At 36.4% G+C, this 15963-nt stretch overlaps 2 protein-coding genes and 1 long non-coding RNA gene across 3 annotated transcripts in view; all 3 read left to right on the top strand.

Moving 5' to 3' along the window:
- Positions 1-10246: 10246 nt before the first annotated feature.
- LOC123886852 (4-hydroxy-3-methylbut-2-enyl diphosphate reductase, chloroplastic-like) lies at positions 10247-12979 on the top strand. Its single transcript, XM_045936129.1, has 4 exons — positions 10247-10411; positions 10634-10720; positions 11709-11817; positions 11968-12979. Exons 1-3 carry the CDS (start codon positions 10247-10249, stop codon positions 11814-11816), a joined length of 360 nt encoding a protein of 119 aa, XP_045792085.1. The 3' UTR covers position 11817; positions 11968-12979.
- Positions 12952-15963, top strand: part of LOC123884110 — a 35386-nt gene continuing 32374 nt past the window's right edge. The window contains exons 1-3 of the mRNA XM_045933120.1: positions 12952-13039; positions 13602-13718; positions 13808-13912. Coding sequence (XP_045789076.1) covers positions 13906-13912 — 7 coding nt within the window. The 5' untranslated portion in view covers positions 12952-13039; positions 13602-13718; positions 13808-13905. The remainder of the gene's footprint in view (positions 13040-13601; positions 13719-13807; positions 13913-15963) is intronic.
- On the top strand, positions 14721-15931 carry LOC123884112. The gene is made up of 3 exons (XR_006800698.1): positions 14721-14751; positions 15072-15178; positions 15872-15931. It is a non-coding gene; the product is annotated as an uncharacterized LOC123884112 (long non-coding RNA).

Below are 15963 nucleotides of genomic sequence, written 5' to 3'. Positions count from 1 at the left end.
TTCATCAAAGCATGCTCATTTTTCACAAAATTGTGGACTTAGAAAAATTTCACAAATTCCCCCCCCCCCCCCCACACAAGCTAGGTTCGGCCATTGAAAAACAAAGTGGCCCTTCCGCTCAAAATTTTTCGCTTCCGAGGGCATGGTAATATCCCATAATACCCCTGAGTCACTAATCCAAGCCCCAAAAAATTTTCCGGGCAAAGCCTCAAATTACGAAAATTCAATTTTTGGTTCTTTAACACACATACAACACCAAAACCATTTTTTTACCCAAAAATTTTTGCATGGTAATTCACCCTAGGCCACAATTGTGCCTCCCTCAAAGCCCTAACCAATTTTGAAACCTCTACCACACTTTTCCGAAATTTCTCATGACCAAAAGTTTTGAAAATGTGAACCACACCCAAATTTTTTTCAATGCCAATACATAGCAAGCCTCTAATAGTTCACAAGCCTATGGAAATGATCAACTAATTCATTTTGAGGGTCAAAACAAGGATTTCTAAAAATTTGTTCATAAAGTCCTCAAGAACACACACCAAAAATATTTTTCCTTGTTTCACAAAATCAAAGCCATTTTCTAACATCCATTTCCCTACAATGTTCATAAACAACACCAAAAATAAAAGCACAACACAAGTTTTCAAAGTTATGAGCATTTTAAATCAATTTTTCAAACCCTAACAAAAGATTTCATGAAAGTTTTAATCACCATGGAAACCAACATGTGCCAAGCTTAAACAAGCTTATAAACTACTCCTAAACACTTCCCTAGAACCACAAACACCCAAAACTAACATCCTAGAAAATTCTCAAGAACATGCTCAAGAACAATTTCTAAAACTAGGAGAATTAGAGCAACAAAGGTAAGGAATTGGTTAGTTACCTTATGAGGAGTGATTTCCTTGCAAGTTCCTTGATCCAACAAGACAAATCCAAGCTTGAATGGATGAGAAATGAAAAATCAATGGTGAGGTGAGTGAGAGAGAGAGGTGGGCGGTTTATGAGAGGAAGAGAAGAGGCTTTGCAATTTTTTTTCTAAGTTAAAAGTCTACCAAACAATCCTATGACAAAGTGATCTTGCTCCATCTTAGCCATTGGATCAAAAGACAAAACCCTAGGCCAATCCTAGCCATCCATTTTACTTTAACAAATATCTAGATATTTTCTCTCACGCCCCACAGCTCTCGCGCGCCGCGACGAGCAAAATTCGTAAAAACAGAAAACTTACGGAACGGAAGTCCGTCTTAAAATAATTCCAAAACTTATCGCCGAATCTTTTTCCGCGACTGTAATTTTCTTCCACACTCTCAAAAATTATTCTCAGGACATATCCTAACTCGCGCAGATATATAAAACTTCCACCCAAAATTTACTGAATTCGGAAACCGTAAAATTTTACGTCAGCGGGTAAAATTTCTACTCGTTTTTCCAAAAGCGAGAATAATCCAAAACTCGTCATTCTGAATTTGCATAAACCTTCTCATACATAAAAGAGGATTAAAGCCCAAAAGTCTGTGCCTTTTCAGCGCACGAGCACAAAACAGACTTAAACTCAGCCAAAAATGTCGTTATTCCAACGATACATACAAAACGACTTAAACAAAAACCCTAAAACTTTTATCCAATATTTATTTTCCTTACACAAAATAAACTGTGAAATTACGGGTCTTACATTACTACCCTCCAAAATGAAGTTTCGTCCTCGAAACTTAAACGTCGTTGAATAACTCCGGATATTGCTCTTTTATTTTGCTTTCAAGTTCCCATGTCGCATCTCCAGTAGCTTCGTTCCAAATTACCTTAACCAAAGGTATTTCTTTTGTCCTCAAAAGCTTCATCTTCCTATCCGCAATCTTGATCGGCGGAACCTCAAATGACAAGTTCTCTTTCAAGTGGATATCGTCCGGTTTGATCACATGTGAGGGGTCGGGAGTATATTTTCTCAACTGAGAAACATGGAACACATCATGAATCCGAGATAGTACCGGTGGTAACGCGATACGATAAGCTACCTTTCCTATCCTTTCCGTAATTTGATACGGTCCAATAAACTTCGGAGTTAATTTCTTAGCTTTCAAAACTCTTCCAACACCCGTGGTCGGTGTAACTCTAAGAAATACATGATCACCTGCTTCAAATTCCAAAGGCCTACGATGCTTATCCGCATAACTCTTTTGCCTATCTTGTGTAGCTTTCAATCTTGCCCGGATTTGCTTAACTTTATCCGTTGTTTGTTGCACCATTTCAGGCCCTACAATTATGCTTTCACCATCTTGATACCAACACAAAGGTGTCTGACATCTTCTCCCATAAAGTGCCTCAAATGGAGCCATTCCGATGCTCGCATGATAACTGTTGTTATAAGTAAATTCCACTAAAGGCAACACATCATCCCAACTTCCTCGATCATCTAGCACACATGCTCTTAACAAATCTTCCAATGATTGATTTGTTCTTTCCGTTTGGCCGTCCGTTTGTGGATGATAAGCCGAACTCATTCTCAATTTAGTTCCCAAAGCATCATGAAGTGTTTTCCAAAAATGTGAAGTAAATTTTGGATCTCGATCCGAAACAATGCTCGAAGGTATTCCATGTAATTTCACAATCTCCGCAATATAAATGTCGGTTAACTTCTCCGCGGTGTCGGTAACTTTAACCGCTAAAAAGTGAGCGGATTTTGTCAATCTATCCACTATCACCCAAATTGAATTCTTCCTTTTTCTTGTCTTGGGCAATCCCGTGATAAAGTCCATGGATATACTATCCCACTTCCACTCCGGTATATCCAACGGATGCAACATTCCCGCCGGTTTTTGATGCTCCACCTTCGCTTTTTGACATGTCAAACACGCCGCCACATATTCCGCCACATTTCTTTTCATACCCGGCCACCAAAAATCTTTTCTCAAGTCTTGATACATTTTAGTGGCTCCGGGGTGGATACTTAATTTACTTTTGTGAGCTTCCTCAAGGATTGTGTTCCTCAAATTTTTAGCATCCGGCACACACACCCTTCCATTACATCTCAAAATATTATCCGCCCCCACTTTGAATTCGGTGGTCGTTCCTCGAATTATCAAGTCTCTCTTTGACATAAGCAATTCATCATCTTGACAATTTGCAATTTCTTCCAACAACCCACTAGAAATAGTAATCATTCCCAATTTCAAAGCGCCCGGTGCAAACTTTACCGTGAGGTGCAAATCTCGAAACATCTTCAACAATTCATGTTGACTAGCCATTACCGCTGAACATGCCGACACACTTTTTCTACTCAAAGCATCTGCCACCACATTAGCTTTTCCGGGGTGATATTCTAATGTGAAGTCAAAATCCTTAAGCGTCTCCATCCACCTCCTTTGCCTCATATTTAATTCTTTTTGATCGAAGAGGTACTTTAAACTCTTATGGTCACTGAACACCACAAAAGTACATCCATACAAATAATGCCTCCAAATCTTCAAAGCAAAAACTACCGCCGCAAGCTCTAAATCATGTGTGGGATAATTCTTTTCATGCACCTTTAATTGTCGTGACGCATAAGCTACCGCTTTCTTATGTTGCATAAGCACACATCCAAGCCCTTGATAAGACGCATCACAATAAACTTCATACGGCTCATCGGATTGAGGTAGAACCAACACCGGTGATGTAGTCAAAAGCTTCTTCAACAATTGAAAACTAGCTTCACATTTGTCCGTCCAGGCAAAAGGTTGATCTTTTCGTGTAAGTTGTGTCATCGGCGCCACAATTTTAGCAAAACCTTCAATGAACCTCCGATAATAGCCCGCTAAACCCACAAAACTTCGTACATCGGTGACAGTTTGTGGTTGGTTCCATGAAAGTACCGTATCAATCTTAGCCGGATCCACGGCTATCCCCTCTTTTGATATAACATGGCCGAGAAAATTCACCTTTTCCATCCAAAACTCACACTTTGACGGATTAGCATACAACTTATTGTCGCGCAAAACTTGCAAAACTAGGCGAAGATGCTCTTCGTGCTCTTCTTCACTCTCCGAATATACAAGTATATCATCAATAAACACCACGACGAACTTGTCCAAGAATGGATGAAATACTCTATTCATGTAGTCCATAAAAATAGCGGGTGCATTTGTCACTCCAAATGGCATCACCAAATACTCATAATGTCCATAAAGCGTACGAAATGCCGTTTTTTGCACATCTTCTTCCCTCACCCTTATCTGGTGGTAACCCGACTTCAAATCAATTTTAGAAAATACCGACGCATCCTTCAATTGATCCATTAAATCGTCAATTCGTGGCAAAGGATAACGATTCTTAATGGTCACCTTGTTGAGCTTCCGGTAATCTACACATAGACGTGACTTTCCGTCTTTCTTTTTCACCAACAAAACTGGCGCTCCCCACGGCGATACACTTGGCCTTATAAATCCTTTTCCCAACAAGTCTTCTATATGACTTTTCAACTCGATTAGCTCAGCTGGAGCCATTCGATAAGGAGACTCCGAAATTGGTCCGGTTCCCGGATGCAAATCAATAAAAAATTCCACTTCTCGGATCGGAGGAAAACCTGGAATTTCCAACGGAAAAACGTCTTGGAATTGTTGAACTACTCGCACATCTTCCACAATAATGCCCGAGGTGACTTCTATACTCGAAAGTGACATAAACTCCGTTTCCCCATTTCTCATAGTTACTACAAGCCTATTAGCTGACAGATATCTAGCAACTCCCGGTTCGGGGAAAAAGGCTAATTTACGGGCACAGTCCAAAATAACATAATGGTAAGATAACCAATCCATCCCGAGAATGATCTCGAGAGACTTAAGGGGCAAACATATCAAATTGACCAGAAAATCTCTATTCTGAATCATCACCAAACAATGTAAACATGTTGTATTCACTACCAAATCTTTTAATCAAATCCTTTTCCAATTCCACAGAATTTTCCACATCCAACATATAAGGATTAAAGTAGCTACGGTATGGTTGGTTGAAGACACACATTAACGAAACGGGTTAATACACTACTAACTAGCAAACAAGTCTCACTACTACCCACTAACGATTCGCTAAACCGACGCGACTCTAATCTTAACTGACTGACCTCAGACTGTTAACTCATGTACACACTTTCCCTTTGAAGATCTACTGCCGAGCTCTGATACCAAAATGTAACACCCCGTTTTTCAAAGCATAAAAAGGGGTATTTTATTTTTTTTTTTTAAAATCAACACGCTTAAATAAAATGGCGCGCGTGAACGCCCGCAGCTATCCCGGCAATTCGTCATTCAATAGAAAATAAATATAACATCAACACATTATATTACAGGGCTTCCTCGAAGCAAAGTGTGTACCTGAATAATTTACATACAGCGGATACATTAAGTTCATCAACCAAAAGACACGAGTTGTGAACCGAATATATCACAAGGCCAAAAGGCACTAAACATGTCTGAGTATAAATGTATAAGACATACAGTCATCCAAAATGCAAACTAGGCCCTAAGCCTAACCAAAAATGTAGCCTAACAAGCGCTACTCTCTACACTCCGGGATAGTCCACGAAGTCCTCGCCATCCACACGACCCACAGTCTCGCTAGGCTCTCCGTCATCTAAGGTGGGGGATAACCCGTTCATTTATCACATACAAAGCAAGGGTCACCATCTGGAAACAGGAAATACAAATACCAAATACCAAATAGAAAGCGGCTAAACACTTATCATTTTCCTCAACACACGCATAATAAATAAAGTGCGCACATAGCCTAATGCAAACCTCTAATGAATGAGTGTGGCACCCCGTCACAGGATCGCCACGGTAACACCCGTCACAGGATCGTTACATGCATGAATTATTTCCGGAAATATTCTCTCATAAAGGAGAGTCGTAGGTCTCTAGCAACACCCCGTCACAGGATCGTTGCCTCTACTATCATCAACACAATCTCAAGGATTAGAGTGGACACCCCGTCACAGGATCGTCACACTCCGTGACACCCCGTCACAGGATCGTCACGTATTGGGACTCAATAAAGATCCCGAAGGATTAAGGTGGACACCCCGTCACAGGATCGTCACACCCCGCGGCCCACTCGCGCGGCCACGTACTATGAGTGCATGAGCATAGGATACCCCTATCTATGCCATTTCAACACATTACATATATTCCAAACCAAATTATATGTAAGACCAAAAGCAACATGTATTCATTACGAACTCAACTCGAGAATACATTCACAATCATGCCAAGCACAACAAGCAAAACAACCAAGCACAACAACAAGCAACCAAGCACAACAAGAAAGCATACCCTAATGCTATCGACGGAATTTAAATACGGAAATAAAAACGGTGCCCTTACCTCGGCAATGCTTCCAACCAAAAACCACAACGTTTCACACTATCTACCGTTTCACGTTTCCTAAAAATAACGAGCGGACAATGAATAAGTTTCTCCCAAATTATCTTATCGAAACTAAACCTATCCACAAAGGTCTAGAGGTGTCTAAGGCACTTCCTAACACTCTCGGATATTATTTCCGAGTCCTCCCCATAGTGATTAAAAATTCCCGAAGTTAAATACACTATTTTTCACAAAACAAACACATTTTCGTTTTCAAAGCATACCATTGCTCTCTATGGTTTTAAACTTCAAAGGACACTTTCATACACTACCAAAACACTTGAAAACAACCTAAAAATTTTACGAAAATATCTCGACAAAATAATCGAGTTTTTCTTGCGTCGCAAGTTTCAAGTTTTTCTTTCCAAATACAATCCTATAATCAAACTTTGACCCACCTATGATCATTTCATCAAAGCATGCTCATTTTTCACAAAATTGTGGACTTAGAAAAATTTCACAAATTTCCCCCCCCCCCCACACAAGCTAGGTTCGGCCATTGAAAAACAAAGTGGCCCTTCCGCTCAAAATTTTTCGCTTCCGAGGGCATGGTAATATCCCATAATACCCCTGAGTCACTAATCCAAGCCCCAAAAAATTTTCCGGGCAAAGCCTCAAATTACGAAAATTCAATTTTTGGTTCTTTAACACACATACAACACCAAAACCATTTTTTTACCCAAAAAATTTTGCATGGTAATTCACCCTAGGCCACAATTGTGCCTCCCTCAAAGCCCTAACCAATTTTGAAACCTCTACCACACTTTTCCGAAATTTCTCATGACCAAAAGTTTTGAAAATGTGAACCACACCCAAATTTTTTTCAATGCCAATACATAGCAAGCCTCTGGAAATGATCAACTAATTCATTTTGAGGGTCAAAACAAGGATTTCTAAAAATTTGTTCATAAAGTCCTCAAGAACACACACCAAAAATATTTTTCCTTGTTTCACAAAATCAAAGCCATTTTCTAACATCCATTTCCCTACAATGTTCATAAACAACACCAAAAATAAAAGCACAACACAAGTTTTCAAAGTTATGAGCATTTTAAATCAATTTTTCAAACCCTAACAAAAGATTTCATGAAAGTTTTAATCACCATGGAAACCAACATGTGCCAAGCTTAAACAAGCTTATAAACTACTCCTAAACACTTCCCTAGAACCACAAACACCCAAAACTAACATCCTAGAAAATTCTCAAGAACATGCTCAAGAACAATTTCTAAAACTAGGAGAATTAGAGCAACAAAGGTAAGGAATTGGTTAGTTACCTTATGAGGAGTGATTTCCTTGCATGTTCCTTGATCCAACAAGACAAATCCAAGCTTGAATGGATGAGAAATGAAAAATCAATGGTGAGGTGAGTGAGAGAGAGAGGTGGGCGGTTTATGAGAGGAAGAGAAGAGGCTTTGCAATTTTTTTTCTAAGTTAAAAGTCTACCAAACAATCCTATGACAAAGTGATCTTGCTCCATCTTAGCCATTGGATCAAAAGACAAAACCCTAGGCCAATCCTAGCCATCCATTTTACTTTAACAAATATCTAGATATTTTCTCTCACGCCCCACAGCTCTCGCGCGCCGCGACGAGCAAAATTCGTAAAAACAGAAAACTTACGGAACGGAAGTCCGTCTTAAAATAATTCCAAAACTTATCGCAGAATCTTTTTCCGTGACTGTAATTTTCTTCCACACTCTCGAAAATTATTCTCAGGACATATCCTAACTCGCGCAGATATATAAAACTTCCACCCAAAATTTACTGAATTCGGAAACCGTAAAATTTTACGTCAGCGGGTAAAATTTCTACTCGTTTTTCCAAAAGCGAGAATAATCCAAAACTCGTCATTCTGAATTTGCATAAACCTTCTCATACATAAAAGAGGATTAAAGCCCAAAAGTCTGTGCCTTTTCAGCGCACGAGCACAAAACAGACTTAAACTCAGCCAAAATTGCCGTTATTCCAACAATACATACAAAACGACTTAAACAAAAACCCTAAAACTTTTATCCAATATTTATTTTCCTTACACAAAATAAACTGTGAAATTACGGGTCTTACATACCTGATATGAGTCCTTTCGGTCATGATATAATTTTATCCAGTTGGCGAGCTCAATTGAGTAATAATGGTTCAAACCCTTCCTTGTTTAGAGCAGTCTATAATGCATCTGGATGGCCATAGCCATGGTTTATCGAAGGTACTTTTCTGAACAAAATCACAGTTTCCACCCCTGTGCTAGATAAATCAAAGTTCATAAAACATTGAAGCTTGCACCTTTGCTATTTAATATTTATATATTTATTCCATATGCTTGTTCACTGTTGTAACAATGTTGTTCACTTGGAGAGAAAACAGGAATATTCCAAATGATATTTAGCCCTTATCCCGCCTTTTTTTATATTGACTTGCCTTTTGTGAAGTAAATTCATGTCAATATTAAAAAACCACTACCTTGCCCAAGACGAAACCAAAAGTTGGCTTTATGTTTATGATTATGATGATGCGTTGCTTATAAACCTCTCTTTCATTCATTCTGATTTATTCCGCCGCATGCATTCTGAGTTTTGACTTATGCTGATCCACTCCCGCCTTAGGTTTAGGCTTCTATCTCTCTTTCTCTGATACATTCCAATCTTCGCTTTATGATGATGATGATGATGCGTTGCTTATAAATCTCCAATCAAGGTCTTTTGTATGCATGATTATTTTCAATTCCACTAGTTTGTTTGTTTATTTTTCTGTTTGTTGCTTCTCATATTCCCTAACTAACTAACTAACAACATTCCACATTACTTATAGTCTCATACAAGAATGGCTAACTTAGCTTTGCCCGGGAAGACAACTATATGGCCACTTCTGATTTGCTTAATGAGTTGACCAAACCCACTTTTAGGGCCGATCCTGATCTCGAACTTAAATTGAATAATATCATCATACAACAACTTGACGATGCTGCTGGTGATGTTTCTGGACTTGCTTTAAAATGGTACATAATGGACCTAATAACCACCCTACGATATAGTAACTTCTGGTAAGTAATAACAAGAATTTATTATTATGTACCTTCTGGTATGATAGAAATGTATGATTTGAACTAGATCTGAACGATTAATGTTACTAGATCCGAATGCAATTGAAGCTCACCAACAATTTCAATAGGTAAAAATAAGTTTGTATATAGAAAGGGATAGGCCAATTTAACTAGTAGAACTCTGAATTGACCCTTAAGTTCCCATAAATCAAGTAAAATGCTTTAAATGGTTGAATATATGTACAAATTTTATTTGTGGATTGATTTTCATAAGAGCATTTAGACACGTGCACTATTGTATTATCATATGAACTTAATGGGTCCAGCTCAACCAGAGAGGTATTTTTCGAGGTATGACTTTTGTCCTGTCCTGTCAACAATCTTGTTTCCAATTCCCTTCAATGTCGTGATTATTTTATTTTTCTTGTACATAAATTTAATTAGTAGTTGGGGCAAAGAGTTTCTCTTTTTCTCTATTCATATATTTTAATTAATTCTTATATGTATTTTGATGATCGGCTCACAGGGAAACTGGTGGAGAGGAGAATGATGCGCAAGTATATCGTGTGGAAAACGTTACTGAGTACTTTATAAGCTTCAACACAATTTGTGATGCTACTCAGGTATTTCCACTTCTCTAGTTCTTGATGTTATTGCTTCAACACAATTTGTGCAGCTCTTAGCCAGTTCTACATCGCACTGTTATGCATAATATATATTTTTGGCCAGTGGCCATTCTATATGCCTTCATTCTAATCAAACAGTTATTTTGAATTTCCTTTTAGGAGCGACAAGATGCTATTTACATGCTGGTGGAGAAAGATATGGATTGTATGTTAGTTGTTGGTGGTTGGAACTCGAATAATACATCGCACCTTCAAGAGATAGCTGAGGAACGCGGAATTCCTTCTTACTGGATTGATAGTGAGCAAATAATTGGTCCAGGAAACAGAATAGCACATAAATTGAATGTAAGCAAACTGTTTTATAAGCTTCTTAGGAAATAAGCTGAAAACAGTTTATGGACATTTCATAAACTGTTTTCGTATACTCTCCCAAGCGGTCTCACAAGTGCTTATGTCAATAGATAAACTCAATCAAGTCAATTCAAATAGTCCTTTATACCTCATGTCACCAACTGTTATTAGTTCTTTTTCACTATTAATAATAATGTTTATAGTTTCATCTTTCAGCATGGCGAACTTGTGGAGAAAGAAAACTTTCTACCAAAGGGTCCATTAAGGATTGGTGTAGCATCTGGTGCATCTACACCAGATAAGGTATATTCTCTTGCTTTGCATGTGAAGTGATAAACACTTGTTCCCTTCCATTGTTGTTCGTTTTTTGTAAATTTCATCGGCATAGTTCTGCTCATGCAATTAATATACTTCCGGCCTCCATTGTAAACCAACATGAAGCAATGTTGTCAAAATGAGGCTATGGTGGTGCTATAGCGTTTATATCATTGAGGAATATAAACAAATCATTATTGTTCCATGATATGCTATTTAGTACAAAAATAATAAAATTTTGAAACAAGTACAAATTGTTTTAAAATAGTCTCTATTGCTGCGTTATAGCGTTGTAGCATAGCGGAATTTCGAACCACAATAGACAGACTGGAAATGGCCGGTGCAAATGGCCTGTTTCATATTTAACTTTCAAATATTGTGCTTTGGCAGTTTATGTTGATAATATTCAATTGAAGTTCGTTTAATACTATTTTGCATCATTAGATTTCACACAGGTCGTGGAAGACGCACTTATCAAGGTGTTTGACTTGAAAAGGGAAGAAGCATTGCAACTCACGTAAAGTAGGTTTGCATACATACATTATTAAATGTGTAAATGACATGTGAGACTTGAATTAAAGGCTATGTTACAATTCAACTTGTAGAATTTATAAATGAGAAACCTCAATGTAAAATGAAATAAATTCTTCCATTTGTTATCATAGACCAATAATCTATTAGCACTAAGATCATCCATGCATTTGTAAACTCTGGCTGCAAGGACATGAAAATATATCTCTATTGATGGCATGAAAAATGGAATAACTTAATACAATCTCTATTGTATGTTTCCTCTGCAAATTACTGTTCACGGAGGTATATTATTTTAACTTAAAATTTAAATTAATAATGTATTGGGTTAAGTAAACTTAAATTTTCGGAAATATAATTCTTTGCTTGTTATGAAATGTTTTTATATAACCATTTCAATTAAAATGTTTTTAAATAACCATATTTTTCATATAAAAATGCACAGGGTGATATTGGAATGCAGCAAATGGGATTGCAGGCTCGTCTTATGAGCCAAGCTTTGCATAAGATGTCTGGAATTTTCTTCAAAGCTGGTTGTCCATATATAATATAAGGTGCTTGTATTTGATTAATATAATTACTTTACTGGAATACTATGCATTTAATTATATGCATTTAGTTTTAAATCATGAGTTCAATGATATATGCCATTGTTAAATCTCTTGCTTTAGTTTTATGGTTTGAGTTTGTCTTCACTTTTGTAGATTGGTGTCTACAATGGAAATGGCGGAATTGCATTGAAGTTTTTTGCATTGGATTGGCTAGAAGTTTGTCCTATAAGGGAAGATAAAGTCATTAAGCACAATAACCTTTTTCACCACATTCTGGTTATATTTTATCTTAAACTTTCTGTTGCTATTTGGTCTTTCTACTCCAAAATATATTTGTTCCTAATATGAACAACTAATCTGCATTTTGACTACATTTTAGGCCGAAAGAGATAAAGAAACTGGCCTTTAAGTTCGTTTAGGAGTCCAAAAGAGCAAGGTAACCACAACATTCCTCTATGTGAAGTTTTTTCTTTTCAGAAATACGTTTGAATCTAACTACCAAGTATATTCCCAAACTTTTCTACATAGTTAGTTTTCTTTGTTTTTGCAATTCCAACAATTTTTTTTTTCAATTCCCACCTTCCATTGACTTGCTCATTCACTTCAGTCCCTTAATTTTGTTTTTGCCACTTCTTTTGTTATCATTTTCTCTCTCTATTTTCCGGTCATTTGAGATATATATTAATAAGAATATCTCCTAAATTAGAAGCATAATGGAGAACTAGAATCTGCTGTCCTTTCCTAAATGGGTATCCCTCACAAATTATGAAATCACAAGACCGACCTGATCACAAGAAACCATCATTTGGCTAATCTTACTAAATATCGGGACCAACCACACCGACCTGATCTTTCTGCTCCTCAAAGCTTTCAATTGTAAGTTAGATTTGACCAGCTGATAATTGCCGCCGAACTTGAACTCTAGCAGGTTGGCAATTTTCACCTTTCTTTACATATTCAAGGTGTTTGTTTTATACTTTATTGATGTTGTCGGCAGACCTGACATGGTCAGAAAAACACTGAAACCATCCAAGATGAGTTTTTACTACGATAAGTTGACTGAAATATATCTCCAAGTCATTTATTATTATTATTATTATTATTATTATTATTATTATTATTATTATTATCAGAAGAAGAAGACTCAGAAAGCTACAAACAATGACAATGGGAAGGCGCCTCCTTCATCCTGGAGAAATCATGATGATTTTAATGAGTATTTCTGGTAAAAACATCTTTAGCAACCATCACTTTTATTTGAATTGTAATTGTTTCTTATCTGTAGCTAACTGAGTTTGTTGCCTATAAATAGGAATGCGTGGTTGAGAGGAAGTGAGAGTTATTTGATGCAAATTAGAATTGGAACTAGGCAGATAATTGGTTAATAATTACAGATAATCTACACCATTATATAAAGGGAACTCTAACTTAACTGTCACTAAACTAACTACTAATTTTGGTGTGACAAATTTCTCGACTAATTTAACCTTAACAATTTGGTCATTTTTTAAATTTAAATTTGCATCACAATTATAGGTAAAAAAACTAACTACCAAGTTTTGTTGATTATTTTTCTGGATACTATTCGTGGATTACTATTGCACTAAAATTTAGGTGTGTTTTGACACAACAATGCTACTTTTTAGTTGTCTCAGTATGGATATATTGCAAATTCTTCTTTCCATAATTGTGACATACTCAATTGTGACATACTCGATTCGTGTAACTCATCTTACCCAATATTACTTACATTCCTTGGATAATGAACACTAAATGACTTGGAGCAGCTCCAGCGGGAGGTATTTCATAATAAGTCCGCCAGCATGTCACCCCAAAAACTCAACTTTTTCTCATTTCTTTGGCTGGAGTCCGCACATCAAATGAACGGAAAGGAAGCATCTCAGGTTAGTAACACTTTCAAGATTGATTAAATAATAATTTGAGATATACAACAAGGCTTTTCCCTGATCCTCGAGATGTTGCTTTGATTCAGATTAAGAACATTTTGGCATCTGTGTTGCTGATCATCATGGGCACTGGCTTAGCTGAGGGCTAGATATAAACAACTGCTCTTCTAATCAGCTTGATCCAATGCAAGGTGGATTTTTTGTTCTGAATTTTTTCCTTCATAGTTGTCAAATCCTAATTCCTAACTGTATGCATATCCCTTAAGCTATTGTTTCCTACACAGTATTATCTTGTTGAAGTTGTCTTTAGTTAATGTGTGTCCGGTCATATTCTTCTTTAATGGTTCGGTTACTTTTTATTTCATTTTATTTGGTGCATCCTTTCTTTTAAATATTCCACTTGGTGCGATATGTACATACAGATAATGACTTGTCTATCATTCATCTTAAAGGCATGAAGTTCATTGATGTGGTTTCTTGTGTTTGGTGTAACCTCCCTAAATACTTAGAAAACAATAATGTGGCCTGTATCTCCGTTGACAACCTGCTAAAGACCAGATGTTTAGTAAAACTATGACGATTTTGAAGATTTGAATTTTCTTAATAGATAATTATTATGTGTTTGGCCTATTTTTTTATGCAAAAAATAACCCCTTTTATTGTTGTCTAATCATTAGGTTTTTTAATAATTGTTTAAGTTGTTTCGCTATGATTCATAGCAAGTTTGGCAACTGAACTCCTCATGCACGTGTTGCATTTTTGTATCTACAAAGGATGAATTTTACTGTGTCAACAAAATTAGCCCAAATTTTATGTAAAAAATAGACTTAAATATGTTTTTGGAATTGTGTGATGTAGTATTATTTCCTATCATATATATTCATCGGTATTTCTTGCTCTGAGCAGTGGTGGTTACAACAGTTACTGAATTGGGCAATGGAAAGCCAAAGTTCTATTCAACCCCTGATATAATCTCTTATTGCAGAAAATGGCTATTATCAACAAATCACATGTGGTTGTTCTCAACAAGGTGAGCATTCAGTATTTAAATAGACGTTCTTTATTATTCAAATTTCATAAATGACTCAAAGTATGATATCATTTCTTTTAAACCTGTTTTCTTCAAATAATTTGATATACTGAAATTAATTAATGTTGCACTAGATTTAGAAGCACTGAATAACCTTTTGTTTATGAAATGTGTAATTATATGATTAAAATCTGATGGGTTGGTATTCTATTTATTAAGTTCTTAGAGATCTCTGGTCTGTGAGATCAGCTTTTCTTTGTATATAGTAATATATAATATAATAGTAAATTTTTTTATTGAGAACCTTTATCTAAATGTAGAAAATCAGCCTCTTCCTTCTTTGCTGCCTATGATGCCTTATGTGAGGGAGGTACTGCAACTTCTGTATGCAGGGCTCTTGATGAAATTGCGGACGTATCTGTACCAGGTATGAATGTTAAGTTAGCACTATTTATTTAACTTGACATTATGTCTCATGCTCCACATATATGAAGAAATGGTATTTGATAGAAAATGGTGTATGGGTTTGCTGCATAATAAACAAGAAACTTATGAAGTATTTGTTAACAATTTTTTTATGCCCTTTTATTTGAGGAAAAATTCAAAACATGAATTTTTAGCCTCTTGGTACTGTAGCTATTGGAAAGGTTCTGTATGTTGGGACAATGGAGTTTTTGAATTTCCTGGACTGAGTTTGGGAAAAAAGAAGACATGTGTTCTCCAACAGGAAAAGAAAAAGGAAAAATATTAAGACCCGCATTTGACATTCCAATAATTAAAAATTAGTGTTAAAAGTTTCTGAACAGGTTGAATCGGTCATCAGGTAGAGAATTTTAAATTTTCACCCGATATTTGATTAGAACGAACTCAAACATGATCAAGCCCCCTCCCCCAAAATAAAAAATTTCTAACCTAAGCGGTCCAAATGGATGTTTCAAAATTAAGTAGGTTTGCAGTTGTTGATTTCTTCTAGTTTCAGTTTTATCCCACACTTAATGTTAGTTTCATATTTCAATGTTTCATTTTCATCTATAGCTCATCTCATTTATCCATTCAATTATCTTCGCACTAGCTTTTTGTGAAATTCACTGCATTTTTACATAAATTTTTATAACTCCAGCTTCAAAAGACCATGTGAAAGCCCAAGGTGAAATTTTAAAGGGTCTTGTGGCTCGTCTTGTGAGCCATGAGAGTTCAAACCATATAGAGAAA

This window comes from Trifolium pratense, linkage group LG5 (assembly GCF_020283565.1).
Source record: "Trifolium pratense cultivar HEN17-A07 linkage group LG5, ARS_RC_1.1, whole genome shotgun sequence".
Classification (NCBI taxonomy): Eukaryota; Viridiplantae; Streptophyta; class Magnoliopsida; order Fabales; family Fabaceae; genus Trifolium; species Trifolium pratense.
The sequence above is the reverse complement of the archived record's forward strand: the minus strand, read 5'-3'. Positions and strand labels throughout refer to the sequence as shown.

Coding starts and splice junctions, on each gene's coding strand:
- LOC123886852 (XM_045936129.1), top strand. CDS start 10,247: ATGCTGGTGGAGAAAGATATGGATTGTATGTTAGTTGTTGGTGGTTGG. Junction 10,412..10,633: donor GAATAGCACATAAATTGAAT/GTAAGCAAACTG, acceptor TTCATCTTTCAG/CATGGCGAACTTGTGGAGAA. Junction 10,721..11,708: donor GTGCATCTACACCAGATAAG/GTATATTCTCTT, acceptor AAAAATGCACAG/GGTGATATTGGAATGCAGCA.